Source organism: Monodon monoceros, unplaced genomic scaffold (assembly GCF_005190385.1).
Source record: "Monodon monoceros isolate NGI ecotype Baffin Bay Population unplaced genomic scaffold, NGI_Narwhal_1 Super_Scaffold_9, whole genome shotgun sequence".
NCBI lineage: Eukaryota > Metazoa > Chordata > Mammalia > Artiodactyla > Monodontidae > Monodon > Monodon monoceros.
In genome coordinates, this window is record NW_021703786.1 from 54,353,448 (window position 1) to 54,381,138 (window position 27,691).

Here is a 27,691-nt window from a genome sequence, read left to right on the forward strand (position 1 = left end):
ACCTGAGGTTGTGTGCCTTATTTTTTGAGAGAGCTTAAGGCAGAGCATAGCTCCCCAGAAATCAGCGGCAGAGATCTGTGTGCAGGGAGAAATGCTAGCCTCAGGGCGCCCTAACTTCCAACCCGGGGAGCAATCCAAACTCGGAGGCTGGCGGGGGACGGGGAGTCTGAGGTGTTGGTGGGATGGGAGCGGATGCTCCCGGGTCAGCTCGGACTCTCTCCGGCTACAACCAGAGCCCGAGTCGAGGTGAGCCCGGCGGCGTAGAGGGACGCGCGCCTCGGGGCCCGGAGGAGTTAGGTGACGTCACCTCCAGGAGGACTCGCTTTTTCATTAATGAAACCGGCCGGAGCGGGCGCATGCGCTGCAGGCCCCCTTTCCTCTCGCTTCCCCCTCCCCTTTCCCAGCCGCGCTCTCAATCTCGAGCTCGCTCGCTCTCCCTCTCCCCGGGCCGTGGAAAGGATCCCACTTCCGGTGGGGTGTCATGGCGGCGTCTCGGACTGTGATGGCTGTAGGGAGACGGCGCTAGTGGGGAGAGCGACCAAGAGGCCCCCTCCCCTCCCCGAGTCCCCCTCCCCCGTCCCCCTCCCCCCAGCCTCCTCGCCAACGCCCCCTTCCCCTTTCCCCCTCCCGGCCGGGCGCCGGCCACCCATCCCCACCCCCGTGGGAACGCTCGGCGCCTGCACTCCTCAGACCCTGTCTTCGCCTCTCCCCTCACCTCAGCCCCCGCTCCCCGCCCTCTTCCCGGCCCTGGGCGCCGGCCGCCCGGTCCCTCCGCCGCCCCCCGGCCGCGGGGAGGACATGGCCGCGCACAGGCCGGTGGAATGGGTCCAGGCCGTGGTCAGCCGCTTCGACGAGCAGGTAACGGGCCCTTGGCCGGCGGGAGGTGGGAGCGGAGCGGGGGTGGGGACGGAGTGGGTGAGGGGAGGAAGGAGCGGCCGCCTCCCCCGCGGCCGCCTCCCCCGCGGCCGCCTCGGGCTCTAGAGGAAAGACTGGGGGGATAATTGGGGGTGGCCTAGGGGGGAGGTGCGGCAAGGAAGGGACAGCTGGTGGCTCGAGCTCCCCTTCCCTCCTAAGTCGGGGGTGGGGCCTTTTCCCTGACCACCCCTCCGACCCTCCATCCCCTTTATCCTAGCCCTTCCGCTTGCTAATAGGGATGAGTGACCTGGGGACGCTTCCACGGGCTCTCCATGTGGATTTAATCATGCCCCCCTTACTATTTTTTTGTGAACGGAGGTGGGTAACATTTAGGGGTTTCCTCTTGCCTCAGTGGATCTCCTAACTGAGGGTAACTGAAGGAACCCCCAAGGCCCGTCTTCTGTACCCCCAATGGGAGAACGATAACATCCCGCCCCTCCCCCAGTTTCTTCAGCTTCCTCTCTTGGAGGGGGAAGAGTGGAAGAAAGCAGGGAAAGCACAGGTTTTGTTACTTTCTGCTCCGTCGTCTCAGCCCGCCCCTAGAGCTCCGAGTGCACACACTCTGCACGTCTTTTTGATGCCCCACACGGGCGTCCCCCATACCCTGATAAGACAAGACTGGCTTTTACATTGCCGTTTGCAGTGGAAACCATGGCTCTGGTTCCCTCCTGCTTCTGAAATATTTTTCTTTTTTTTTTTCCCCCTTCCTTGGTAGTTGCAGTTTCCCCCTTTATTTTCTGCCAGAGATCTGAGAATGTGAATGTTGCTTTCTATAGTGGGAATCTTGGGGATTAAGGGGAGAAGAGTGAAAGGAAAGTGGGAAACTGCATCTGAGCCACTGACAACAGAGAGCAAAGACAGCTGGGAAGTGGTCCTGAAGCCGTTAATTCTGCTAGTGTTTTGTTGTTTTTTTAAACTCTCACCTCTTAGCTGACAGGAGAACTTTCATTGAGAATATTTGAGATGGAAAAAAAAAGTTTCATAGCTTGGAGAGGTGCCTTTTTATTCCCTGAGCTTCAGACTCTAAATCCTGGGGCTGATCTGAATGAATGCACCCGGAGCCTTTTGTCAGTAGGATTTAGTTTAACTTTGTGTTGCTGTAGGTAGTTGGGGATCGTTTAAAGGGATGCTTTTTGCAGCTGCAGTTCTACCATGGGCTTCCTGTGATGAGGGAACTGTTTGAGATTGAGTCAATCTATTTTGTTTACTGGATATAATCATAAAACTGATTATGGGAGCTGAATGGGGGGAGGGCTCCACTTTTATTTGATCCATAAACATTATTTTATGGGACTTATAGTGTTTCTGACCTATCTGAAAGATATTTGGGAATAGGCAGAGGAATTGAGAAGAAATTTGAGAAGAAACTACTTAGATAAAATAGAATTATGAAGCTGTCAGAGACTTCAAGTTCTTTCACACATCCTTATGCTTCCAGACCAAAAAGTATGTAAACGACTGTGCTACTAATCTGTTTGAGGAAGTGAAATGTTACTGCATATATTGGATTGTATTATTGATAGAGCCTTAGATTTAAAACTTGAAAGAAAAGACTTTCTCTGTGTAATTTAAAAAAAGGGTTTAAAAGACCCACAGAAGAACCCCAAAGCTGATCTGTGTGGACAGTTTAATCTGGGTGCGGGAATTTGATAGATTCACACCACGACTGTAGTTTCCAGGTTTTTTTTAGTTAAAAATATTTTCCAGTTTTTAAACTTTATTTCTTCACTTCTTACCTGTTGATCTTTAGGCTTATCTGCCACATATGACAAACATAGTTTTCTATATTTTAAAAGAGGAATGATTTTGATTATATGCCCAGTAATGCAAGTAAATTTTTCCTTCTTTTTGTCCCCAGAGTTAAAAGACCTTAGGCTTTGTTGTTTGCTTTGTTATGAATATTGTGGAATCAAACTCACCACCATCTGTTAAAAAGTAAGGATGTAAGAATTTTAAACAGAAGCATTAAAAAAATATATTCCTTAGGTTGTAATTAAGAGAAAGATCCTTAGGACAAATTATTCCTCACATTTTTCTCTTACAAGGTTAAAGCCCACTGACTTTGAGATGTAAAAGTATAAGAGTTTCGGTGTTTAACATAAGGCATTTATATACATTAACTTATTATAGAAGTAATAAACGTTTAATTCAAATTAGAGTTTACCTTGAGATTGGAAAGCAAGAACATTAAGGCTCAGAGTGGTTAAATGACTTTCCAAGGTCACATAGCAGACCTAATAATAAGAGCCTCAGTATGAAAAGCATTGAATGCTGGACAATCAGGAATAATTTTTCTGATAAGTATCCCATAGGATTTGTTTTAATAACCCAAAAGTATAGTTAGGAGAGAAGAATTTACCTTTTTATTTAGGGGGGAAAACAACCTGCATGTAGTGAGAGATATTTGTATGAGAGTCTTAAGCATTTCGACTATGTCTAAAAGTTTTAAATTTTAGATATATTGACTGTAATTTGTTTCACTGGGTCCGGGGGGAGGTGGGCTGCGTCCTTTTATTATAGCTAAGGCATGTGTTGAGGCAGAGATCATGTGCATGTCTAAAGATGGCAGCTCTGTTTATGATTGAATTGATGTTTTGGTTGGACTTCTAATATTTGTGGTGATTAAAGTAGAAATGCATTACTAGCCGCTGTTGATTATGTGTTGTACTCTGATGGGTATTGCTCAGCAACTTGGTGCAGTAGACCCAGTTTAAGCAAGTGGTAGTGTTCCATCTTGACATTTTGAGCTCAAGTCCTTGTTTCCAAGTGGGTAAAATAAAATTCCTGTAACCTGCTGGTATTGCAACTAAACCTAATATTTATGGCCTAAGTTGAACAATTCTTAACAATTTGAAAAGTAAGTACTGGACTTCCCTGGCAGTCCAGTGGTTAAGACTCCCGTACTTCCACTGCAGGTCATGCGGGTTTGATCCCTGGTCAGGGAAGATCCCGCATGCACAAACAAACAAACAAAAAGTAAGTACTTCCTTGATGAGGGATGGGAGTTGTGAAGGTGGACAGCTAGAAAGCTGAATGGATAAGTTATATCTTCTGCTTCTTCTTAACCTGCCTTTATGGTGCTGAGTGGTAAGTTTCTGAATTGAAATTGGCAAATTTTAGGTGTGCAGCTTTAATTTGTGGCTCATTATCCAGGTTACTTACAATGAGAGGGAGAACCTTCTTACATGCCTCACCTAGCTCCATATGCCCCACCAGTCTCTGTAGGACTTTGTTCCTGGAAAGGAGTATAGGAAAACTGGTCATATGAAGGTTTTTGTTTTAAGAAATTGAGAGAAGATATCACCAAATGATTTGCTTAAGTTCACTTAAGCACTTACATTTTCCATATCTGGTCAAGTAAAAATGGTATATAAAAAGCCAAAAAATAACATTTTAAAGAACATATTAGAGAGTAAACCCTGATTTTTTATTTTTAATAGTAGCATATTTGTTGTTGTAAATTGAACGCTAATCGGAATGTCCTTCGAATATGTGGTAGAAAATTCACGTTATAAAATGATTGGCAAGTGTCTTTGAAGTTACAAGCTACATGTTAATTGGCCAGATACATTTGTAAAACTTTGAAGTCATTTTGGATTTAAAAAAAAATCTCCTTAGCTTTGTTCTTAAAGCTTGTTCTGCGTTTGTAAGGCCTTATAAGTAGTTGAAAATGAATATTCTTTTGACAAGGGCTGTGTTATGGTGAGTGAGAAGAAAATGCTTATTCTTTATTCTGGAACCCATCTTTTAAAAACAATTTCCAACTGGTCCTCAATTAGTTCTCTGTGTTCCCTCACTCCCCCCACCTTATCTAGCATCTAATTCAGTCTTTCTTTATGTGAGCGCCTTCCTTTTCACCTTCAAACTTAGATTTTTTTTCTTTTAAACATTTACTTGGTCCTGTAGCTTTCTGTGTACAGATCAGTCTTCTTCCTTTGTTGCCAGATACCTGCTGCCTCTACTGTTTATCCACCTATATCCTTCAGAACTCTCTGAAAACTAGCTTTTGCCTCTGCTTTCCTTCTGGATTGCTTCTTTCCAGAAAGTGATTTCTTCTGGCAAAACAGTGGTTTTCTGATCAACTGTAATGCCTCTGTGGTGTTCCGTTACCCCTGGAAATCAGTGTTCTCGAATTCCCAAACACAATACTGTCTTGTATGTACGCTTGCAGATCCTTATATGTTGATGTTCTCATCAATCCTTGTGCTTTCTCTATCATACCATGCTGCCCATTGTTGAACTGCGGTTCCTAAATGAGGGTCTGAGTTTTGTTCTGCTATTTACAGCCTCAGTCTTTATGCTAGCCATTAGATCTCTGTGGATCCTAGATTTCCTCATCTGTTGGAATTGACTAGAAAATCTGTACGATTTCTTTCTAGTTTAAATATTCGATGATTTTAATACTTTAACAGCATCTACCTGTGCCACAACAGTCTATCGGGAGCTGACCCCACTTAATTTACCTAATGTTTTCTCATTATGCCTCAGTGTGCACCTGTGTTCGAGGCAAGCTGGCTTGGTCTCTTCTGTGTATGTCAAGCTTATTCCTGCTTCTCAGCCTTTGTTTACACCAGCCCCTGCCTAAATGCTTTAATTCCGCCTTTATCTTTTTTTTAATTCCTGTCCACACTTAAATGGGCAGCTCAAGCTTCATTTTTCCCACGAAGTCTTTTTAGACTAAACTCACTGCAGCCTCACTTCTTGGTGTGCTTGTCACCTGGGGTTCTACAGAACCCCCCTTTAACATGTCTCCCTTTGGGAGGGTAGGTTGAACATAGTTTAGCATTGTTTTCTTTTATCTTTTTATCAGATAGAGTATAAACTTTCTTAAAAGCAAGAAGCCATGGTTAGAATTCCCCTAATAGTCACCCCAGGGCCCAGCACAGTTAGAAGCACACAGTGAGTCATTGATGGAATGTTTTTCATATGATTCCTGGTTCAAAGGTAGACTGGCTAAAAAGAGTGGTAATTTTGGCTTTGTTTTAAATGTAAATAACTGAATTTTAATTTAGTGTTTATGGTAGCCTTGGTCTTGTTAAGTTAAGTGATATTTTAACTAGGAATAGGTTTTTAAGAAAAGAGAGCTTTAAGGAGGAACTTGTATATATTTATATTTCCTCCAACAGAGCTAACATTTTTAAATCAAGTTTCAGATCCAATTAACTACCTTTGTGATCTTGAATTTGTCATTTACTTTTAGTGGCAAGTCTCTACATAAGGAAATTTTTTGCAGTGGTCTGATAGGATAATGAATGTGAAACACTTTGAAAAGACTAAAATTATTCAGATGTAAAACTGATACATTTTCTTCACTGCTGACTGATTATTATGTTTTCACTAAATAAAGGAGATTGACTAGTCTCTGGATATGCCCCTGTATGTATGTACCTTGGCCAATATATACCTTACTTTAGCATTCACTGACGAATACTTAGGGTACTGAGAGGGTCCTTAGGATGACTATAATCGATCTGTTTTCTTGTTTATCATCTAATTTGTGGCATACATAATATATAGCTCTTCAGGTTTGGGAAGTGTAATAGAAAAATGTCATAAGGTGTGTGTGACTTGGGCCAGCAATATTGTTGTATTAGATTTTAAATATTTCTACAGTTTTTGACATTTTTGACCAATAGGAAATTAGAATCTTAAATCTTTTTTTTTTTTTTTTTTTTTTTTGTGGTACGCGGGCCTCTCCTGTTGCGGAGCACAGGCTCCAGACACGCAGGCTCAGCGGCCATGGCTCACGGGCCTAGCCGCTCCGCGGCATGTGGGATCTTCCCGGACCGGGGCACGAACCCGTGTCCACTGCATCGGCAGGCGGACTCTCAACCACCGCGCCACCAGGGAAGCCCCTTTTTTTTTTTTTTTGGATGTAATTAGCATGGAGAATTTTGTCCTTAAAGAAAAGGTTAGAGATATACTATAATAGTAAGCATGCCTTAGTTTTGCATCTTTGTTCTCTAAATTACTCAGACTGCTGTGGGGCATTTTTGTTTTATTTTCATATTTGTTGTTATGGTGTTCCATATAGACTCTCTGTTGTTGCATTATAACAACATACTTTTCAGGGTGAGCAGTGTATTAAAAATGTGTTTTGCACATGTGTTCACTAGGCCTCAGTCTACTCTTCATTGGGGGTTTTGTGTGTGTCTGTATGTATGTAAGACAAGGGATGGGAGTTATAGGAAGGCTCATTTTTTAAAGGAAGTTTAAGGAGAATGTTCTATAGAAGAAGTAGAAGGGGAGATTTGTGGTCAGCTTAAACTGTTAAAAGGCTTAGAATCAATACTGAAGTAGAATATGGGCATCTTAAGCCCTTTGCTGAGGATTGACTTGGATTTACGAAAAGCATTGGCTTATTCCGTCTGACATCTTTTAGAATACCCCATTTTCTTGGGTGTGGAGAGGGAAGGATGAGACAAAGTCTGTTTTGACCTTGAAGAATAGAAAAGTTAAGGTGTTTTTACATTGTGGTGACTGTGAATTAAGTTCAAGGTTTCAGCAATTTGTAAATTTCTGTTTCATACTGTGTGGTAGCGCCTTTAGGAAAACAGAGCACACACAGAGGTTGTGCTGAAGAAAATTTTAATGTTGTAGAATATAAATAACTGGAATTGATAGTGCCTCCAATAAACTCTCTCCAGGTGCCTGCTGTCGATGGCATATTTGACCACTTCAAATGTTACATGCCTGAGATGTGTAGTTACCTCCTTTGGTTCTCTGAGTGGCTTTTGAGCCATTGATTATGTCATCAGAAGGGCTACTGTTAAGACAAGAAAGCCCCAAGCTCATATGGAATCCCATCCTGTTACGATGAAAAATTGGAATTATCCTCTAAACTTTACGTATTTTTGCTATAAATGGTACTAATCACTTTGCTGTAGCAATAACTTGAGGTGCAGACTTACAGATTGCGTATTTTCTTTAAACCACAGCCTGGCACTCTTCTGATTTGGCTTAGGGTTGCCACTACGGTCTACAAGCTGTTGCCTGCCCCTATTCATATTTTGTAGTTTGGAGTGTCTTATCCTGTTGGATTTCAGAGAACTTACTTAACTTTTTCTGGTGAAATCCTCACCCCCTCCGTTTCACATCCCCCAAAGCAGGGTGTTGTGTCTAGTGCAAGAGGCATGAAGCTAAGTTAGTAAATAGCAGGACTTTTAGAAATTTACTTTAAAGGACTTTTATGTAACTTATTTTAAATCATAGTTTTATATCCAGATAATGGCCTTGTGGGTAATTATGGCTATAAGAATCTCAAGCGACCCTTTTCTGTTTAATTGTTGGCAGCTTTCCTTGGATAGTCCTCATAGTCATTTGGACATGAGAAAACCACTCTTACTGCCTCAAATTTGTGATGGCACATAGTATACTATGTAGTAAGAGAAAGAGCTTTTGACTGTGCAGTTTTCAGAGTGACCTTGGGTAAGTCAGCCTCTCTGAACTTCAGTTTTCTGTTTTCATCTGTAAAATGGGGCTAATATCTGCCTTACGTCATGGGCTTGTTTAGTGTCTTAGGTGTGACTCTTTTATGTGAAAGGAAGCTGTAAATAATCATAAAAGTGTATTGCCGTGATTATTATCCTGTGCAGTATTTTTTCTATCTTTATATCAATAGTTTGGTGATTATTATTATTTCTATAATGCATGAAAAAAAAACTAGAGAGGCAAAGTAACTTGTTCACAATCATATGACATGTAATTAATTGAGTTTAAACTAGAGTGTGGGTGTCTTAATCCTTAGAGCAGTAACTTTCAATAAATAGAGCTTTATGAAAAGGCCTAAATTTTGTGAACAGATAGCACAAATATGTAGAGTGAGGAAAGTATTATTGCTTCTTCACTCAAAAATGACATGTTACGTTTTACCTTTTATGTTCATAAGAGAGTATCTGGAAATCTTTTTCGATTGGTTATGGGTTAGACATAAGTTTTTTTTTTTACATCTTTTTTGGAGTATAATTGCTTTACATGGTGTGCTAGTTTCTGCTTCAAAACAAAGTGAATCAGTCACACACACACATATGTTCCCATATCCCTTCCCCCTCGCCTCTTCCTCCCTCCCACCTTCCCTATCCCACCCCTCTAGGTGGTCACAAAGCACCGAGCAGATCTCCCCGAGCTATGCGGCTGCTTCCCACTACCTATCTATTTTATGTTTGGTATATATAGACATGTTTTAAGCATTATATACTGATTTCATTGTTTATCATTCTTCTTTTCACCTCATCAAAGCTTCTCTTGGCTGTTAGAAGTTGTAACATTGTTCCCTTTTATTTAGTTTTATAACATTTTATAACTCACTGCAGATTTTTAGGGGAGGAGAGTTGAATTCTGAAGGTGAGAGAGTAGAATTTGTGAGCGTACCAACAGGAATGTATAATTATAAATATGAGATTATGTTTTTATTTCATTCTTTTATCTGACATTTTACAGTCAAGTTTTATAAAGTTGCTTTTCATACTCTAAGAACATTCCATTTAGGATTTGATTAAATTTGAGACAACCTTTTAAACTTCGGTAGTGTTTGAATGCCTTGTTCTGTTGGATTTCTGGGTCTTTCTTTTTGTCTGTGCCCGTCTGCTTTCCTTCCTTGTTTCCTTCCTTTGTCTACTTTTTCAGCTCCTTCCCGCTCCCATCCCCAATAACAACTTTCAAATCATTCATCTTGTCTTTTAGAGTATCTTTCCAAATCTCCTGTCTTTATCAGTGCCTTTCACTTCTGTCCCAGCTCAGGGCTGGGAAGATGTTTTAACTTTATGCTCCAGGCAGGTCTTCTTCCTTTTGGGTAATGGACTAAGGGGGAAAGAAAAGAAGCATTTGTATTTCCTGTTATGTTTCAGGTTTTGGTCTCTGATAACTGAATTTACAGTAGGGAATGGGAGCGATAGAAAGCATTGTTTTGGTTAAATGTTGGTAACAAAGATCAGTAAAGACCTGTGCTCTGGTTTCTGCCCTAACACGAACTACCTTTGCTATATTATGTAAATCTCTTCAATTCTGAGCTATTTCATTTACTGAATGTTAAACAGGAAAAATACAATCTGACAGTCCAAAGCTTTTATAATCCTTAAAATGGGTTGATGTTTGTTTCATTTTTTTTAGAGCCAGTTGTTTTGACTAAGAAAATAATTGCAGTCACTAATTGATTAGTGACAGATCCTTAGTTAGAAGGAATCTGAGCTTACTTAAATCCACTTCTGCAATAGCCCGGACAGAAAATTGTTCAACCTCTCCTTGGACATTTATTAAAAAAAAAAAAAAATAGAGTGGTAATTCGTATTCATTGTAGGCATATGAAATGTAACAAAATCACAATAAATGAATAAAAGTCATTTATAATAGCACAACTCAGAGGAGAACCACAGTTAAAATTCTGAAATTAGACCCCTTGGGTTTGAGTTCTTGAGCTTGGGCTCTGCCATTGCTTACTAGTCCTTGGCCAGGTTATTTAGCTTCAGGCTTCAGTTTCTTCACTTGTAAAAAGGGGTCAATAATAGTACTTACTTCACAGAGACTGACGTGAGATTTATATTAGGAAATACATGTAGAGCACGTGGCATAGTTTCTGGCAGTAAATGTTAGATACTATTGCTTTTATTAGGTTGTTGGGATTGAATGAGATACACTGTCTTATAATCTGCTCTTTTAACATAATATAACGTGAGCATTTGCCCAGATGATTATACTTTCTTTTACATTATTTAAAAATTTAAGGTATTATATGTAATTGTTATTTTTTCTTAATATTTTAAAAATAAAATTTGAATTTTCTACACTGAATATGTATTTTTATAATCAGAAAAACAATCGGTAACAAAGCAAATAAATGTTACTTTATAAAATGTAACTGGAATGTATTAATGTAAAAAGAAATCTCAATTTTTAGCAGTGTAAGGTTAACATAAGAGTAGGATCAGAATGAGGTGACTATAATAAAATTATTAAAGTACAAGAACTTGTTACAGTGCCTTCAGCTGTCCAGGTGAGAGGGGATCATGACCTGCCCACAAGAGAAGCCTTCTTGACAGGTCTATTGATTTCAGAGTTTTCAAGGATGGTTGTATGGTTGTACCTCACAAAATTTGACCAGTTCCTCTACAGACAATAGGATAAATCCTTTTTTTCCTATGTGTTATAAATAGTACTATGCTATGCAATCTTATTTTGCCCTTTGGGCAGCCAGGGGTACTACATCTCAAGGTAACACATTCCATTAGTAGAATTGTAATTGCTAGAAACTGTCCCTTAAATTGAGCCTCCTCTGTCTTATTTGATCACTAAACATTCAAGTTCCTATTATTTGTGGTAGATGCTGAGCACTGTGGTAAATGCTGCGGAAATAAAGACAAGACATGCTCTTGGTCTCAAGGAACCTAAAGTCTAGTGAGAGAGAAGGATGAAAAGAAAATTATGGTGAATGTTATGATGGATGCATAGGATACAATGGGAGTGTGTGAGAGGAGCACTTAATTTAGACTGGGCAGCCAGGGAGAGCTTGACAGAAAGTGAAGCCTGAACTAAGTTGTGAATCTTGTAGGTTCTTATATGCCATACTAAAATGTTTAAGCTCTCATTTGAAGATTTTGGGTGAATGTAATTTCATCTAATGGCTTATGCTTTGGTGGGAGAGGTTGAAAAATATAATAAAGGGAAATGTGGAATGAAGTACCATAGGAGGTAGAAGAAGATAGGGATCTAAATTCAGGTGGTGGATTTAGAGACTGAGATGGTAGAGAAGGAAAGAATGGGTTTGGTCTATAATAACTGTTGGGGTAAATGAGAGAGAAAGTGCAGTTTAAGGGCACTTAGCAATATTGGGCAGTATTAAGGACTCAGCTGAGTTTGGAGACAATGTCTTTGTTATGGTAATAGTCACTAGAATTGAAGGGATCAAGGAATGTTGAGGACCAGTTTTTGGATAGGTGGTCCACCTTGACATTGAAGTCACCTAGATTAGGGTTCCCAGATTTAGCAAATGGAAATATAGGATGCCCAGTTAAATGTGAATTTCAGATAAACAGTAAATGTTTAGTATAAGTATTTCCCAATTATTGCATGGGATATAGTTACACTAAAAATATTACTTATGTTTATCTGAAATTCAAATTTAATTGGGAGTCCTGTACTTTATCAGGCAACACTCACCTAGATGGTAATGGATGTGAGGTAGAGGAAAAACTGAGCCAGGAGTCAAATTGTTTTGATGATGAGGAAAATACCTAGAAAATTTGTAGGTGACTGTGACAAGGTTTGTTAGTGAGTAGCACATGAGTCATGAGCCTCAAGGAAGAGTGGGAAGAGTAGAAAAGTTTGGAATTTGGCCTCCTGGAGTCTTCTATTCATTGTTCCTAATTCTGTTCTCTATAACTCTTCAGAATGTTTGTCTTTTTACATAAAAAATGTTGGAAGACAGCTCTTAGGTATTCCTCAGGGTTGTCTCCCCGACCCCAAAATATATTATTCATTCAATTATTTATAGTATAAATTGTTAAGATATTTCACTATCATGGTTGTTTTTTCTCTTGGTGCAGTGGTGGTCAGTATTCAGGCATATCGTTTGTCATCCCTTTTCTAAGTATTTTTGTATATGAGGGTGTTACGTGAGACTTAAAAAAAAGGCTTACAAAATGCTGAACTTCAGGTACTCTGTATTTTGGGTATTCATCTGATTACTGGTACAGTTAACCTATCAAAGAACATGTGTGTGCATGTGTATTTGTTTTTAAGTTTTATTATGAAAAATTTTAACATATACAAAAATAGAGAGATGATTATATGTGAACCCCCATGTACCCATTACCCAGCTTCTACTTAGTTTTATTTCATCCATAGTCCTACCCCTTTCCTGCTCTGTGCATTTTCATTATTTTGAAGCAATCCCAGTTATCATTTCCGTGTGACTTATTCTTAACTCATGCTGACCTTAAGAGCTGTGCGATATAAATACAGTACTCAGTGGGGAAGGCTTGAGTTTGAGTCATAATTGTCTACTGAGGAATGAGTTAACCTGGGCAAGTCAAGCTATCTGAGTATTTTGAAGAGTGTGTATGAGGGTTGGGGAGGAGACATGCTACCTGCTCTTTTTCACAAATCAAAGATACGAGGGAATGTATGTGAAGGTAGTTTGTAAACTTGCTTTACACAGGTAAGATTTCATCATTGTTAGTAAATAATGCTTCCTTCTGTAAGTGCTTAAAAGTCATGTGCATAATAATCAGTCCTAGAATTATTTGGGTGTTGACATTAAATTAAGTCCATAATCCTAAAATGACCTTTTCACCTTTAGCCGCACCTGCGTTTTGAGGTGCCGTTGTTTTCTCATTCCCAGTCTGGCGCCTTTCTGTTTTTTTGTGAGTTCTCAGAGTTCACAGACAGCATTCCCCTTGTCACATTTCAAAATTTTCATCTGTCCCCTTGGATTAATTCATATATACTTGAATTCAGATAAGCAGGTAGTTGGGGTCTTTATGCATTATCTAAGTGTTCTGATGGCTGTCAACAATGCTCTTTTTCACATTTGAAGATAATTTTGTTTTCTGCTAAAACAATTAGAAATAAAATTGAATAGTTCTACTTTCAGTCTCCTATAGGTATTATACCATGTACTCTAATGATTCTTGCCTTTCCTTCCTCCTCTTCTTGATCGTAATATATTTTTTGAAGGCTTTACATATTTATTTTAACATCTTATCGTTAAAGCCTTTAGTGATTCTGAACTTTTAACTTTTTATATTCATGTATCAGTTTATCTGTTGTACGTAGTGTGTGTTCTTTCTCTAATGGCCTTATCAATACCGAGCTGGGGATGGGGGACAGGAGGAACAGGCACGTTAGTTTCTTCCTTTCTTTTTTTTTTGGCCGCACCGGGCAGCTTGCGGGATCTCAGTTACCGGACCAGGGATTGAACCTGGGCCACGGCAGTGAAAGCCCGGAATCCTAACCACTAGGCCACCAGGGAACTCCCACATTAGTTTCTTTAGAAATGTCGCTTTACCAGATCACTTAAGACTCTTGTTAAAAGTACAGATTTCCTGGCCCCACTGAACATCTATGAGTTCTAGAGGTGTGGACAATGAGTTGTAGTTTAAAAACTCTCCCCAGGTCACTTTGATGTAAAGCTGGGTTTGGGAATCACTGTATGATATGCAGGGAGACTTAAGCTTCTGAGGAGCCTAGTCATCTGTATAGTACATAGTACAGCCATCTGTATCACTGCAGGGAGTAGTAAAATCATATTTTAAAAAATATTGGAGGCCTGTAGAAGTAACCACGACTAGATTAATTAAAATTCCAGTTACAGAAGAGCCCTCTGTAGGTGAGAAGAGGATTGCTGACATTTGCTGATTCTGGACACAGACTGAAGAAAAAGAATGAACCAGAGCTGAACTGAGTCTTACTAAAACTGCAGCGTAGCACTGACACATTTCAATTCGTGAATGGATTGAAATGATGAGCCTCTCTCATCCCTTTTGCCTAATAGAGCAGATAGAGAGTGCTCACTAGGAAGATATATTCTGGGGTCTCTGAGGCTCTTTCATTTCCAGTATCCAGCGTACAATGAACAATTTCTAAAAATTTGAAAAGGTGGAAAACTGTGATCCTTAATCAAGAAGAAAAATAAGCGGTAGAAGTAAACCTACAGGTAACTGAAATGATCAGACAGGGACTTTAAAATAACTATGATATGATAAAGAAAATATAGGAAAACGTGGACAAAATGGAAAGGTGGAGAATTTCTATAGAGAATTGGAATTCATGAAAAGGAATTAAATGGATATTCTAAGAATCAAAAACACATCAGTAGCTTAAGGTCTGTCATTTATATGTTACTGAGAAAACTTTGGTGCAGGACTCTAGGATCTCAGTCCACCCTTTGCCTTACTCTTCATTTATCTAAAAAAATGGGAAAACAGGTCAATCGAATATATACCATTTAAGTTCTGTGAGAGCAGGGACTGTGTCTGTCTTTTCACTGCTGTGGTCCCAGGGCTTAGTGCCTGACACATTAAAAATAAAACAAAAAACATGCAACAACAAGAAGCCCACAGTATCTGAAATTAATTATTTGTTGGGTGGATTTAATAGACTATACCAATAAAAGACAAGAGTACAGAACTTGTAGACAAGTCAATGGAAAATAATCCAGTTTGAAGCACAGGAAGGAAAAAACAATGGAAAAAGTAGGACAGGACAAAAGAGATATGTGTAGCTCTAGTAAAAAGTTGAATAACGTGTGGGACTTCCCTGGCGGTCCAGTGGTTAAGACACCATGCTCCCAATGCAGGGGGTGTGGGGTTGGATCCCTGGTTGGGGAACTAAGATCCCACATGCCACTCAGCGTGGCCCCCCCAAAAAAGAAAGAAAAAGTTGAATAATGTGTAATTGGAAACCCAGAAGTAGAGAAGGGAACTTAGTGTGGGAGCAAATATTTGGAGAGATAATGGTAAGACATTTTCCAAAACTGATGAAGGATATCAACCCATAGATTCAAGTAGTTTAGCAAACCCCAAGCAAGATAAATACAGAGAAAAATACACTTTCTAAATACCCTCAGACATACCTTAATTGATCTGTTGAAAACTAGAGACAAACTCTTAAAAGCAACCAGATGGAAAAAAAATAAGATGTTACTTTCAAAGAAACTAATATAACTGATGGCTGAATTTTGAACGCAACGGTGGAAACTGGGAAATAATGGAATGACATTTTTTAAGTGTTGAACAAAAAAAGCCTGTCAGGTTAGAATTCTGTTCCCAGCAGAAGTATCCTTCAGAAATAAGGGTAAAATAAAGACATTTTTAGACAAACAAAAGCTGAGAGAATTAATCACCAGCAGACCTGCTCTGTAAGACTTACTAAAGGAAGTTCTTTAGGCAGAGGGGAAACATGTCAAGTGGAAGGATAAAACTATAGAAAATAATGAAGAGCACCCAATTGGGTGTAAAATTAGTAAATATACACCCAATATGAATAAATATACAAAACAGTGCCTTTTATTCCCCCCCATGTTCTTAGGAACTTTTTAGGAACTTTATTTTAGGAATTTCCGTTTTTTATTATTATAGAAATTCTAGAATAGGATTTCTACAGTTTCTAGAATGATAGAAATTCTACAGTTTTATTAAGGCAAACTTGCCATACAATAAATAAATAAACTGCATATATTTAAAATGTACAATTTGATGACTTTTCCTGTATTTTTAAGCCTGTGTTAACACCACAATCAAGATAATGAATATATATATCACCTGCAAAAGTTTCCTCCAGCCCCCATAATCCATCCTGTACCTCCATCCCGTTTCTGGGCACCTGCTGAGCTGTTTTTCTCAATATTTATTCATTCACCTGTTGGTAGACACTTGGGTTGCTCCAGTTTTTAGCTACTGCAAATGAAGTTGTCCTGAAGATTCATGTATATGACTTTGTGTGGATGTATACATTCATTTCTCTTGAGTAAATACAAAGGAGTAGAATGGCTGGGTCATATGGTGGGTGTATATTTACCTTTTTAAGAAGCTGCCAATCATTGTTTTCCAAAGTGATTATGTCATTTTACAGGAGTATATGAGGATTCCAGTTGTTCCACATCCTTGCCAACATTTATTTGCTTAAAAAATTTTTTTTTGACTAAAAATTTTTTAAATTATAGCCATCCAGTGGGTGGGAAATGGTATATCATTCTGGTTTTGATTTGAATTTCCCTAATGACCAATGAGCATCTTTTCATGTACTTAATTTACCATCTGAATATCTTCTTTGATGAAGTGTATATTTGAATCTTTTGCCCATTTTTTAAAAATTGGGATTTTTTATTATTGAATTATTGAGAGCTTGTAATATATGCTGAATACAAGTCTGTTACAAGATATGTGATTTGCAAATAGTTTCTCCCAGTTTCTGGCTTGTTTTGTTTTTTTGCTTTTGTTTTCTTCTCAAAGTCTTGAAAGCAGATGTTCTTAATTTTGCTGAAGTCCAAATTATCAGTTTTTCTTAAAAAAAAAAAAGAGGATCATGTTATTGATGGTATATCTAAGAAACCTTTGCCTAACGCAAGGTCACAAAGATTTTTCTCCTATGTTTTCTTCTAGAAATCTTGTTTTAGATTTTACACTTAGGTCTATGACTCATTTTTAGTTAATTTTTGTACTTAGTGTGCTTCTATATGCCTATTTTGTCTTGTCAGTCGACAGTCTTGATTATTGTAGCTTTACAGTCATTTGAAATCAGGTATTGTAAATACTTCAAGTTTGTTGTTCTTTCTCAAGATTAAGTTAGTGTAGATATTTTGCAAAGAGGAAGAATCAAGTCCTTTGTCCTTCCTACAGTCTTTTTTTTTTTTAAAAAAAAAGTATTTATTTATTTATTTGGCAGCGCCGGGTCTTAGTTGCGGCATGCAGGATCTTTTAGTTGCGGCATGTGGGCTCTTAGTTGTGGCGTGCGGGATCTAGTTCCCTGACCAGGGATCGAATCCGGGCCCTCTGCCTTGGGAGCTCGGAGTCTTAACCCCTGGACCACAAGGGAAGTCCCACCTCCTCCAGTCTTGACAGGATTTCTTTAGTGTCCCCTTGGCAGAGGCCTAACAAGGAGCCAGCTAGCGAAGGGAAATGTAGTTTGCGCAGTAGCCCAGCCATCAGAAAACAAGGTAGAGAAGGATAGGTGTGAAGATGAGAGGCAGCAACTTAGCAGTTGGCACAGTGCACTCCTTTGGCTACTCAGCAGCCATCCGTGCCTTTATGCAGATATTTGATCTTGTATACAGAAGACAAACACTATGCTTTTGCCTAAGAAGATGGAAGTCTTCTTTATAAAAATGAAGATGTCCTGGGACTTCCCTGGTGGCGCAGTGGTTAAGAGTCTGCCTGCCAATTCAGGGGACACAGGTTTGATCCCTGGTCTGGGAAGATCCCACATGCTGCGGAGCAACTAAGCCCGTGCGCCACAACTACTGAGCCTGTGCTCTTGAGCCCGTGAGCCACAACTACTGAAGCCCACACGTCTAGAGCCCATGCTCAGCAATAAGAGAAGCCACCGCAATGAGAGGCCTGTGCACCACAAAGAAGAGTGGCCCCCCCTCGCTGCAACGAGAGAAAGCCTGTGCGCAGCAACGAAGACCCTAAGCAGCCAAAAATAAATAAAATAAAATTAATTAAAAAAAAATTGAAGATATCCTTACCTTCTTCCCAAAATGGGAAGCAAGTCCCAATACTCATTGTATCCATATTTGGGTGACTTTCACACTATCCATTTTTAGGCTATGTTAATTATGTCTCAAATTCATAGTCCCATCTGAATATCATGCTACCTAAAGACTAAGTTGTAAAGTTAACCTTTACTAATAAAATTTGTATAACATATTGAGAAGGAGAAGAGAGAAGAAATTGGTTTATACGTTCACGCAAAATCTTCTGTAGTAAGCAAAGAAGAATATACGTGTAACTGCTGTAGTCTTTGCTTTTGTTAACTACTCTCTTCTACTGCTCATTCCATGTTTCCTTTGCCCTCAGTCAGGGCCTCAGCTGGTGGGGTAACCCAAACCTTCATTAGTGAAGAATATGTGTCCTCACATATTCTTCACAACATCCTCATGTATTCTTCACACATTGCTTTGTGTGTGTGTATTTTCCATTAACTTTTACTATTACACACGTATAAGAGAGATTTCAGAGACTCCTTAGGGTTCCACGCAGAGTCCTCCCCTGTCTTTATGTAGCAGTAGTCCTTTATCTCCTAGGTAACCCAGATGAATTACAACAGCTAGTAGAATGACCCTCTACTTTGCCTCTTCATGATGATTCCAAGTTTATTTTGATCGTTAGCTTTCTTTTTTTTATGAATGAAATTCTCTTCCATTCAGCCTGATTTTAACAAATGGCCATTAGTACAGAAGCTTGGGCTTCTGGCGTGAACTAAGTAGTAAGCTAAGCACAGTGGCAGGTTCTTGAGCTCTGTTATTTGAAAAGCTCTCCTTTCCTGGAATGAGTTTAGGATCTTATTTATTTATTCATTCATTCATTCATTTATAGCTGTGTTGGGTCTTCATTGCTGCGTGGGCTTTCTCTAGTTGCAGCAAGTGGGGGCCACTCTTCGTGGCGGTGCACGGGCTTCTCATTGCAGTGGCTTCTCTTGCTGTGGAACATGGGCTCTAGGCACGTGGGCTTCAGTAGTTGTGGCACGCAGGCTCAGTAGTTGTGGCTCGCCGGCTCTAGAGCGTAGGCTCAGTAGCTGTGGTGCATGGGCTTAGTTGCTCTGCGGCATGTGGGATCTTCCTGGACCAGGGCTTGAACCCTTGTCCCCTGCATTGGCAGGTGGATTCTTAACCACTGCGCCACCAGGGAAGTCCTTAGGATCGTTTTAAATGTCATGTTACAACCAGCAAACAGAATTTTTGCCATTCAAAAAATCTTTTCTCAGCCTCAGGAAAGAGGTGAAGCCTGGTTTGGACTCTTCACTGACTGTTCTGACTTTTCTTCTGAAATTTTAAATTTATTAAAATTTGCAATTTGTGAATTGTATGAGAATATTTTGTTAATATGTTCTTAAAAATTTGAATGCCAGAGGTAAACACCATAAACATTTAGTGTGCATATTTGGACGTCCGTTTTCATTTTTAACATCAACTGCATTATTTCTTTACATAACTAGAAAAACAGGATGATTTGAAAGTTTGGTTGCTGGCTTTTAAAAAACTGTATTAGAAAAATAATTTTCACAATTGAACATAGTTTAAATACTAGATAAAATGATGACCTGGAGGCAGATTGTTTTGGTAGGTAAACACTACATTGGAATTCTGGGGCTGCCAACGCTACCTGTGTACTTTTAGAATTTTGAATAATTTAAAACTTATATAAAAGTTGCAACAGTAGTATAAAACGTCCCATATATTCTTTACCCAGATTTACTAGCTGTTTATATTTTGCTCTTTGTTTTACGTTTTATTATTTATTCTCTCTTTCTCTCTGTCCATGTGTCTGTGCATGGGTATGTATATAATATAAACACACACACACATAATATTCATTTGTTGCATGTGGAGGAGGCATTTGACAGTAAGTTGTAGGCATCATGTTCCTTTATTCCTAAATACTTCAGTATGTCTTAATAAGTAAGGACTTCTCTTACTTAACTACAGTACAGTTACTGAAGTCAGGAAATTTAACTTTGATAACTATACTGTTCTCTTTAATACACGGTCCATACTCAAAGTTTGTCAGTAACAAATTCCCAAATAATTCACATACTTTAAAAATCTATTTTGTTTTTACCAGTTTCCTGTGTTTCCTGATTTTTGAAGTGGTATTTTTTTTTTTCTTCTTTCACCTTTGGGTTTCAGATGTGAGATTAATCAATATTCAGTACTGTAGACTCTACAGAAATTGCATACTGTGTTTTTCATTCTTAGGCATATGTAACGTAAGTCCAAGTAGGTATGCTAGGCTCCAACTCTTAAGCATATTTTGGGTAGTCTTTTTGGAAGATGATTTTATTTAAATTTTTTTGAAAAAATTTGAACATTTAAACTAATATGGCTATTATGGAATAGAATGCAGAGTTTGCATCTCTTTTTAAGATAAAGCATGAGACATCAAAGAAGTAATTTACCTCCCAATAATTGAGAATAAGAATCAAATTTGCTTGAGGTAGAGGAAGTATCTCCCATTAAGATTAGGCTACTGAAGCCTAGGCACTTGGCTATTTAAAGCAAAAAAATTAATGTTTGAAGTTCCTTGAGCAATAATTTGAGGAAGTAAATCACAATTTAAAAATAAAGAATAGTAATGATTTATTAAATGCTGTTTTAGTTATAGCTCACTCACCCAGAGTGTTTCTTGATTTTCCTGGTTTTCTTCTGGTTGGTAATTCCTATCTTAAGTGTTCTGTGGCCAGTGAATATGGTTTGTATGATACCAGTACTTTCAAATTTGAAGTTAGCTTTATGAGCTTGAGCATTGTATTAGTTATTTATTGTTATGTAACAAATTCCCCCAAATGTAGCAGTATTGGACCAGAAACATTTATTATCTCATATAACATTTCTGTGTGTTAGAAATCCAGTAGCAGCTTAACTAGGTGTTTCTGGCTCACAGTCTTTCATGAGGTTCTAGTCAAGCTCTTGGCTGGACTGCAGTCATCTGAAGGCTTGACTGGGCCTGGAAGATTTAATTCCAACCTGATCATTTACACAGCTGTTGGCTGGAGGCCTCAGTTTTTTGCTAGCTGGTTCTTTTTTATTTTTTGACATTTTTTTTTTTAATTCAAACAGAAAGCCACAAAAATTATAATCATCCTCATCAGTTCACTCAGTCCCATGTAATTAATTTTTTTATCTTGATCTTTTGTTAGCACTTTTATGAATTCATCAGTTTTGCATTAGTTCTGAAAATGCTTATTCATTCAGTTCAGCAGTGTAGTCAGTTACCAGAAACCTGTACTTGTCAGAGTCTTTTCCTTGAATTCCTTGAAGATGAAACCCTTTTATAGGAACATTTTTGCAAAAGCATCAGAGTACACCCAGGACTGTCTGTAAATGATGAAAGACTTAAAAATGACCACGGTTAAAGATTTGATGAAAGTCCATAATAATGCAGTTGACAAGGAAATTTAGTTATTTCTGAGATATACATTTTAAAGCAATAACTAGAATTATGACTTATTATACAAGAACATATAAGGTTTTTAGGAATTTCATGTAATGTCTGAAACATTTATATTAATATATTTCCATACAAATAACCCAAAGAAAGTTTAGTATTAGTTTTTTTTTGAATTTTATTTTTTTATACAGCAGGTTCTTATTAGTCATCAATTGTATATACATCAGTGTATACATGTCAATCCCAATCGCCCAATTCAGCACACCACCATCCGCACCCTCCTGTGGCTTTCCCCCCTTGGTGTCCATACATTTGTTCTCTCCATCTCTGTCTCAACTTCTGCCCTGCAAACCGGTTCATCTGTACCATTTTTCTAGGTTCCACATACATGCGTTAATATACGATATTTGTTTTTCTCTTTCTGACTTGACTTCACTCTGTATGACAGTCTCTAGATCCATCCACGTCTCAACAAATGACCCAATTTCGTTCCTTTTTATGGCTGAGTGATATTCCATTGTATATATGTATCACAACTTCTTTATCCATTCGTCTGTCGATGGGCATTTAGGTTGCTTCCATGACCTGGCTGTTGTAAATAGTGCTGCAGTGAACATTGGGGTGCATGTGTCTTTTTGAATTATGGTTTTCTCTGGGTATATGCCCAGTAGTGGGATTGTTGGATCATATGGTAATTCTATTTTTAGTTTTTTAAGGAACCTCCATACTGTTCTCCATAGTGGCCATATCAATTTACATTCCCACCAACAGTGCAAGAGGGTTCCCTTTTCTCCACACCCTCTCCATCATCTGTTGTTTGTAGATTTTCTGATGATGCCCATTCTAACTGGTGTGAGGTGATACCTCATTGTAGTTTTGATTTGCATTTCTCTAATAATTAGTGATGTTGAGCAGCTTTTCATGTGCTTCTTGGCCATCTGTATGTCTTCTTTGGAAAAATGTCTGTTTAGGTCTTCTGCCCATTTTTGGATTGGGTTGGTTGTTTCTTTAATATTGAGCTGCTGAGCTGTTTACATATTTTGGAGATTAATCGTTTGTCCGTTGATTCGTTTGCAAATATTTTCTCCCATTCTGAGGGTTCTCTTTGCGTCTTGTTTATGGTTTCCTTTGCTGTGCAAAAGCTTTTAAGTTTCATTAGGTCCCATTTGTTTATTTTTGTTCTTATGTCCATTACTCTAGGAGGATCAAAAAAGGATCAAAAAAGATCTTGCTGTGATTTATGTCAAAGAGTGTTCTTCCTATGTTTTCCTCTAAGAGTTTTAGAGTGTCTGGTCTTACATTTAGGTCTCGAATCCATTTTGTGTTTATTTTTGTGTATGGTGTTAGGGAGTGTTCTAATTTCATTCTTTTACATGTAGCTGTCCAGTTTTCCCAGCACCACTTATTGAAGAGACTGTCTTTTCTCCATTGTATATCCTTGTCTCCTTTGTCATAGATTAGTTGACCGACCGTAGATGCGTGGGTTTATCTCTGGGCTTTCTATCTTGTTCCGTTGATCTGTGTTTCTGTTTTGTGCCAGTACCATATTGTCTTGATTACTGTAGTTTTGTAGTATAGTCTGAAGTCAGGGAGTCTGATTGCTCCAGCTCCATTTTTTTCCCTCAAGACTGCTTTGGCTATGCGGGGTCTTTTGTGTCTCCATACAAATTTTAAGATTTTTGTTCTAGTTCTGTAAAAAATGACATTGGTAATTTGATAGGGATTGCATTGAATCTGTAGATTGCTTTGGGTAGTATAGTCATTTTCACAATGTTGATTCTTCCAATCCAAGAACATGGTATATCTCTCCATCTGTTGGTATCATCTTTAATTTCTTTCATCAGTTTCTTATAGTTTTCTGCATACAGGTCTTTTGTCTCCCTAGGTAGGTTTATTCCTAGGTATTTGATTCTTTTTGTTGCAGTGGTAAATGGGAGTGTTTCCTTAATTTCTCTCAGATTTTTCATCATTAGTGTATAGGAATGCAAGAGATTTCTGTGCATTAATTTTGTATCCTGCAACTTTACCAAATTCATTGATTAGCTCTAGTAGTTTTCTGGTGGCATTTTTAGGATTCTCTGTGTATAGTGTCATGTCATCTGCAAACAGTGACAGTTTTTCTTTTCCAATTTGTATTCTTTTATTTCTTTATCTTCTCTGATTGCCGTGGCCAGGACTTCCAAAACTATGTAGAATAATAGTGGTGAGGGTGGACATCCTTGTCTTGTTCCTGATCTTAGAGGAAATGCTTTTAGTTTTTCACCATTGAGAATGATGTTTGCTCTGAGTTTGTCATATGTGGCCTTTATTATGTTGAGGTGGGTTCCCTCTATGCCCACTTGCTGGAGAGTTTTTATCATAAATGGGTGTTGACTTTTGTCAGAAGCTTTTTCTGCATCTATTGAGATGATCATATGGTTTTTATTCTTCAATTTGTTAATATGGTGTATCACATTGATTGATTTGCGTATATTGAAGAATCCTTGCATCCCTGGGATAAATCCCACTTGATCATGGTGTATGATCCTTTTAATGTGTTGTTGGATTCTGTTTGCTACTATTTTGTCGCAGAGTTTTGCATCTATATTCATCAGTGATATTGGTCTGTAATTTTCTTTTTTTGTGGTATCTTTGTCTGGTTTTGGTATCAGGGTGATGGTGGCCTCATAGAATGAGTTTGGGAGTGTTCCTTCCTCTGCAATTTTTTGTAAGAGTTTGAGAAGGATGGGTGTTAGCGCTTCTCTAAATGTTTGGTAGAATTCACCTGTGAAGCCATCAGGTCCTGGACTTTTGTTTGTTGGAAGATTTTTAATCACAGTTTCAATTTCATTACTTGTGATTGGTCTGTTCATATTTTCTGTTTCTTCCTGGTTCAGTCTTGGAAGGTTATACCTTTCTAAGAATTTGTCCATTTCTTCCAGGTTGTACATTTTATTGGCATAGAGTTGCTTGTAGTAGTCTCTTAGGATGCTTTGTATTTCTGCAGTGTCTGTTGTAACTTCTCCTTTTTCATTTGTAATTTCATTGATTTGAGCCCTCTCCCTCTTTTTCTTGATGAGTCTGACCAATGATTTATCAATTTTCTTTATCTTCTCAAAGAACCAGCTTTAGGTTTATTGATCTTTGCAATTGTTTTCTTTGTTTCTATTTCATTTATTTCTGCTCTGATCTTTATGATTTCTTTCCTTCTGCTAACTTTGGGTTTTGTTTGTTCTTCTTTCTCTACTTCCTTTAGGTGTAAGGTTAGATTGTTTATTTGAGATTTTTCTTGTTTCTTGAGGTAGGCTTGTATAGCTATAAACTTCCCTCTTAGAACTGCTTTTGCCGCATCCCATAGGTTTTGGATCGTCGTGTATTCATTGTCATTTTTCTCTAGGTATTTTTTGATTTCCTCTTTGGTTTCTTCAGTGATCCCTTAGTTATTTACTGATGTATTGTTTAGCCTCCATGTGTTTGTGTTTTTTACGTTTTTCTCCCTGTAATTCATTTCTAATCTCCTAGTGTTGTGGTCAGAAAAGATGCTTGATATGATTTCAATTTTGTTAAATTTACTGAGGCTTGATTTGTGACTCAAGATGTGATCTATCCTGGAGAATGTTCCATGCGCACTTGAGAAGAAAGTGTAATCTGCTGTTTTTGAATGGAATGTCCTGTAAGTATCAATTAAATGTATCTGGTCTGTTGTGTCATTTAAAGCTTCTGTTTCCTTATTTATTTTCATTTTGGTTGATCTGTCCATTGGTATAAGTGAGGTGTTAACGTCCCCCACTGTTATTGTGTTACTGTCCATTTGCTCTTTTATAGCTGTTAGCAGTTGCCTTATGTATTGAGGTGCTCCTATGTTGGGTGCATATATAATTGTCATGTCTTCTTTCTGGATTGATCCCTTGATCATTATGTAGTGTCCTTGTCTCTGTAACATTCTTTATTTTAAAGTCTATTTTATCTGATATGAGTATTGCTACTCCAGCTTTCTTTTGATTTCCATTTGCATGGAATATCTTTTTCCATCCCCTCACTTTCAGTCTGTATGTGTCCCTAGGTCTGAAGTGGGTCTCTAGTAGACAGCATATATATGGGTCTTGTTTTTGTATCCATTGAGCCTTCCTGTGTCTTTTGGTTGGAGCGTTTAATCCATTCATGTGTAAGGTAATTATTGATATGTATGTTCCTATGACCATTTTCTTAATTGTTTTGGGTTTGTTTTTGTAGGTCCTTTTCTTCTGTTATGTTTCCCACTTAGAGAAGTTCCTTTAGCATTTATTGTACAGCTCGTTTGGTGGTGCTGAATTCTCTTAGCTTTTGCTTGTCTGTAAAGCTTTTGATTTCTCCGTCGAATCTGAATGAGATCCTTGCCGGGTAGAGTAATCTTGGTTGTAGGTTCTTCCCTTTCATCACTTTAAGTATATCATGCCACTTCCTTCTGGTTTGTAGAGTTTCTGCTGAGAAATCAGCTGTTAACCTTATGGGAGTTCCCTTGTATGTTATTTGTCCTTTTTCCCTTGCTGCTTTCAGTAATTTTTCTTTGTCTTTAATTTTTGCCATTTTGATTACTATGTGTCTCGGCGTGTTTCTTCTTGGGTTTATCCTATATGGGGTTCTCTGCGCTTCCTGGACTCGGGTGGCTATTTCCTTTCCCATGTTAGGAAAGTTTTCGACTATAATCTCTTCAAATATTTTCTCTTGTCCTTTCTGTCTCTCTTCTCCTTCTGGGACCCCTATAATGCGAATGTTGTTGCGTTTAATGTTGTCCCAGAGGTCTCTTAGGCTGTCTTTTTTTCTTTATTCTGTTCTGCAGTGGTGAATTCCACCATTCTGTCTTCCAGGTCACTTATCCGTTCTTCTGCCTCAGTTATTCTGCTTTTGATTCCTTCTAGTGTATTTTTTATTTCAGTTATTGTATTGTTCATCTCTGTTTGTTCTTTAATTCTTCTAGGTCTTTGTTAAACATTTCTTGCATCTTCTCGATCTTTGCCTCCATTCTTTTTCCGAGGTCCTGGATCATCTTCACTATCATTCTGAATTCTTTTTCTGGAAGGTTGCCTATCTCCACTTCATTTAGTTGTTTTTCTGGTGTTTTATCTTGTTCCTTCATCTGGTACATAGCCCTCTTGCCTTTTCATCTTGTCTATCTTTCTGTGAATGTGGTTTTTGTTCCACAGGCTGCAGGATTGTAGTTCTTCTTGCTTCTCTGCTAGGTGATTCTTTTGCAGAGGGTCTCTTTGTAACTTACTTGTAGATGTGTCAGGTGTGTGTGTGTGTGTGTGTGTGTGTGTGAATTATTATTTTAAAGTAGAGATTTAAAAATGGTATCTTCCAGATGGTTTGAATCTTGTGTCATTATGTAGTGATTCTCTTTATTTCCAGTGCTTTTTGCTCTCATTTGCTCTAGTTTTCTTTTGTTTTATATTTGGTTGGTAGTCTTTTTCCACTCTTTGACCAGTAATCTTTCTGTGCCCTTATGTTAGTCCATCTCTTATAAACAGCACGTACGTAACCAGTCTGAATTTTTTTTCTTGTAAGTGGAGAGTTTGGCCCATTGATATTCATTGTGGTTACTTATATATTTGGATTCACTTCTGACATTTTATTATATGCCTTTTATTTGTCCAACGTTTTCTTTTTTTTTCCTGAATCTCAGGCTTTCTTTCTGGGCTCCTTTCTCTTCTGCTTGAAGCATATTTTTTAGAATTTCCTTTGATGGGAATCTGTTGTGGTAATTGCTGTTTTCCTCTCATTCAATGTCTTTCAGTGTCAGTGTCTTTATTCCTCCTTATTCATGAATGGTAGTTTTACTGGGAAGATAGAATTCTAGGGATTTGTTTTTCTCTCAGTATGTTAAAGATACCATTTAAGTATCTTTTTGAGCTCTACCATTGCTGGTGAGAATTTAGCCATAATTGTCATTACCTTATGGGTGATATTTTCTCTCTGGCTGTTTTTTAGCTTTGTTCTTTGTTGCTCTGCAGTTTCACTGAAATGTTTGTAGATGTTTGTATTTCTTATTTATTATGGTTTGGATTTTTGGACTTCCTGGAGCTGAGGATTGTCATTGTATAAAGTTCTAAAAAATTGAAGCCATTACCTTCCCCCCCCCCACAGTTGACCTTGGCCTTCTTTATTTTTTTAGAGCAGTGTTAGGTTTACAGCAAAGTTGAGAGAAAGATACAGAGATT

The 27,691-nt window shown here is 38.4% G+C and overlaps 1 protein-coding gene across 6 annotated transcripts in view; it reads left to right on the forward strand.

The window, feature by feature from the left end:
* Window positions 1-416: 416 nt before the first annotated feature.
* Window positions 417-27,691, forward strand: part of NF1 (neurofibromin 1) — a 245,995-nt gene continuing 218,720 nt past the window's right edge. For 5 of the 6 annotated variants that reach the window (XR_003792109.1, XM_029213370.1, XM_029213372.1 and 2 more), the window contains exon 1: window positions 417-858. Coding sequence is in view for 5 of the 6 variants with exons in the window: in XM_029213370.1 (XP_029069203.1) it covers window positions 799-858 (60 nt within the window). In the remaining variant the exon portion in view is untranslated. The remainder of the gene's footprint in view (window positions 859-27,691) is intronic. The other variant, XM_029213374.1, reaches the window with a different exon arrangement.